The 3501-nt window shown below is 52.7% G+C and overlaps 1 protein-coding gene across 1 annotated transcript; it reads right to left on the bottom strand.

Moving 5' to 3' along the window:
• Positions 1 to 1006: 1006 nt before the first annotated feature.
• Positions 1007 to 3230, bottom strand: LOC123184878 (uncharacterized). The gene is made up of 2 exons (XM_044596925.1): positions 2410 to 3230; positions 1007 to 2276 (listed from the first exon to the last, which is right to left on the bottom strand). Exon 2 carries the CDS (start codon positions 2264 to 2266, stop codon positions 1124 to 1126), a length of 1143 nt encoding a protein of 380 aa, XP_044452860.1. The 5' UTR covers positions 2267 to 2276; positions 2410 to 3230; the 3' UTR covers positions 1007 to 1123.
• Between the last annotated feature and the right edge of the window lie 271 nt (positions 3231 to 3501).

Consider the following 3501-nt stretch of genomic DNA (forward strand, 5'->3'; position numbering starts at 1 on the left):
AGAATGGCAACAAATTTACGGAACAAAAGAAAGAGAAGGGAAGAGTTTACCTAGTAGGATGGATTGGGGATCGAATCCACAGATCAAATCTTCAGATCTGAGAGGGATGTGGGGGGATTAGATGGGGGCGCCGCCGCCGCCGCTGCTCTCTGTCCAGAGAGCGGAGAGACGAAGAACTGCCTGGTCGGGCTGGGGCGGCCGCGCTTAAGTCACTGTGTAGCGCCCAAGAGCTAGGCGCTGCACATTACAGGTGTGTGGCGCCTAGCCCTTAGGCGCTGCACAGGTGCGTGTGGGGCTGCAACTGGACTAGGGCTGCCACGCTGGCAGGATGTGCGACGCCTAAGGGAGAGGCGCTGCATAGTAGGGTGCGGCGCCCAGCTGTCGGGCGCCACACCAAAGAGTCAGCAGAGTGAAATTTTTTCGTGAACAGGTCAGTTTGTGATTTGATTTCTGCCTGAGGTCAAATCTGTGATTTCTGCCAGCGGGATGTGCGTGCTTGTGCGGCTCCGTGGTTTTGGACTTTGCACGTTCACGTGCGAGTTTATTTATATCGATCGACAAGAACGAGAGTCTGTCGCCGTCTCGGATAAGCGTTCGTCCCCCGCCGCAAGTAGAGTCCCTTTGAAAAACTGCAGATATCGTACCAGCCAGAAAGCAGGGCGTTTTGATTTTCGAGCGAATCGTGGGTCCACAGGATCAAATCCAAGCCTCTAAGAATAAGAATTTGAAAAGCAAAACACAAGAGCAAGGCAAGGCATCTCCAGCGCTGTGCATGAAGATTGGATTCAGAACTTCTGGACAGAAGGAGCAGACTAACAAAAGTCAGCACCTAAATTTTGGAGAGCCTCAGCAGCTTCTAATAAGCAATGAATACTGAGTGATTAGGACAGCATAAGATTAGGATGCTTGCAAGCTGAATCCTCGATGGGAAAGATAATTAGGGTCAGTTCAATCTGGCCAGAGGCAAAACTAGTTATGGACTACAGGCCATACTCAAACTAATTACTTTCTTCCTAACAAACATAATAGTTAACTAAGACACAATGATACATGGTGGACAGAACAGTTGAAACCACTGTAACCAACTAGAGTGTTGAAACCGAACGAAGGACGCAAGAGTTAATTAGAACACACACTCAATGCCACAGCCTTCGAAGACGTAAGTTCTGCTCTTGTGCTTGACCATCCGCAGCACGGTTTCACTCGTTTGTCCCTTGACAATCTCCAGACCGGTGATGATAGAAACCGTGTCAGTCGGCTCATCGTTCCTGTCCGGGGGTCCATTGTAAACGCCGAAGAACCTGACGACGCAAAACCTGTTGCCCCCGAGGTAAACCATGGTGCTGTTAACCAGCATCCAGTTCCTGGGAGTGTTGGAGCCTCGCCACTCGTGCAGCACCTTGGGAGGACCGTCGAGAGAGCAGAGGTCAATAGCACAGATGTTGTTTGGGTTGCTGCCGCTGAAGCCGAACCAGAGGTTGCCGAGCTCAGGGACGTGCCAGGCACGGCCGATGAAGGGCAGCGCCCAGCGGCCGGCCTTGGTCCACTCATGGCCGGATGTGTCGAAGCAGTAGGTGCCAAAGCCATTGTCAGGAAGTGAGGAGAAGCAGATGGTTTTGCCGTCCTCGAGCAGCGTGTAGGAATGGATGGTGTGATCCTGACCAGGATTATCAAGGTAGGGCGCCGACGGGAGCTTGAGCCAGTGCCAAGCTTTAGCTCCATCGATCCTCCCAAACTTAGAGTCAGAGGGGTTGCAGTGAACGAGTACCTCGAAGTCGCTCGAATTGAACATGTTGATGCCGTAGAGCACGTCGGAGCCGCCGGAGTCCCGAGCTGCCGCGTTGGCGTTGGCGCCGGTGACGTACAGGGAGATGGGAGTTCGCCAGTTAGACGAGTTAACGCGGGGCAGCGCCTCGACAGAGCAAGGGTCGGCGTCGGCGTCGTAGAGGACGGTGTGCCCGGTCGAGTCGAGCGCGACGATCCTGCCCTCGCTGGGGCTGTCTCGCCCGTAGAAAGGCATGAAGTCGAGCGTCAGGCAGTCCGTGCAGGATGACTTGAATCTGGCCGCCGGCGGGGGCAGCTTCAGGGTGCTCCCGAACGGCAGCATCGCATTGATCTTGTCCTTCCTGGCCTGCTGCGCCTGCGCCGTCATGGCTTCCGCCGTGGAGGCGTAGAAGAGGTTTTCCTGGGGCCTCATGCGGCTCAGCCAGTAGGAGCCGTCGACGGCGTAATCCTTCATCACCAGATTGATGAACCGCCGCCGCATCTTGTCCTTCCTTCCAAATCACACAAAAGAAAACAGAACACAAGATCAGAATTTTTTAACACAAAAGATGAATCGTAGAAGCCCCTTCCACTCCAATCCACAAATTTACATACGGCAGACGAGCATGTGGGATCGAAGCTTACCTCTGGCAGTCAGGACGACCGGGGGTGGAAGCTGGATTCGCTGAAGATGCAAGAGAGGATTCGGGAGGGAAGGGGAAGGCGAGAGGGAGGCGGCGGCGGTAAGTGTTTTTTTAGGGGTGGTTTTTTTTTTAGGGATGAAGGACTTTATTCATTCATCGAAAACCACAGTTTGTAGGATACAAAAAGGGTTATGGGGGTTAGTAAGCCACAGGTGGCGCCCCGAGCTAAGGAAAGCGAAAATTTAGCTAAACTATGAGCATCTCCGTTAAACCGGCGCCCTTCAAAAACTATCTGACAGTTCAAACTCAAAATTTTAGACTTGATTTCTGAGATAACCATGCCATAAGGACCCCTGCTGTTGCTAGATATAGCTTGCACCACTCGTTTTGCGTCTGACGCCACGATCAGATTCTGAACTGATAAATCCTCAGCTAGTGCTAAAGCTTCTCTGCATGCCATACATTCAAGAATCGCCGCATCCTGCATTCCTTCAACCACCAATGCTGAGCTTCCCAAGTAGTTTCCCCAGTCATCGCGGCATACAGCCACTGCCGCCCCTCTTCCATGGCGTTTAGATACCCCTGCATCGACATGGATTTTGATGAATCCGGCCGGCGGAGCCTTTGGCCTTGCACTGTCCGTTGTTGCTGTCCGGGGTATTGCTCTTCTCGACGTTACATGCTGGTTCTCCTTAACTATTTCCAGCTCAACCAGGTAGCGGTTGATGAATGTGTGTGTCGCGTGAGGGCTCTAGAAGATGCCTTCGTGAATTGCCTTTCTCCTCGCTGTTCACGTTGCCCAAAGTGTTACTGCCAGTTTCACAAAAACTTCGTGCGATAACGAGTGTAGTAATGAGAACAGCCACTGTTTAGCGCTCAGCTCGCTTGATTCCCTCAACTGGTCCGCTAACTCCGCATCCGCTAGTGCCCAGATGCACCTGGACATAGAGCAGTCCAGAAGAGAGTGCCTCCAGGAATCATGTGCACCGCACAAAACGCATGAACTTGAAGTAGTCATGTAATGCGTGCCTCCCCAGTCTCCAGAGGAACATCCTTATTTTCCCAGGGACGCTGACATGCCATATGGACTTCC

The sequence above is a fragment of the Triticum aestivum genome, chromosome 2A, assembly GCF_018294505.1.
Source record: "Triticum aestivum cultivar Chinese Spring chromosome 2A, IWGSC CS RefSeq v2.1, whole genome shotgun sequence".
Classification (NCBI taxonomy): domain Eukaryota; kingdom Viridiplantae; phylum Streptophyta; class Magnoliopsida; order Poales; family Poaceae; genus Triticum; species Triticum aestivum.

What these genes read in the sequence shown, in the direction of transcription:
- LOC123184878 (XM_044596925.1), bottom strand. Translation starts at nt 2,266, where the DNA reads ATGCGGCGGCGGTTCATCAATCTGGTGATGAAGGATTACGCCGTCGAC.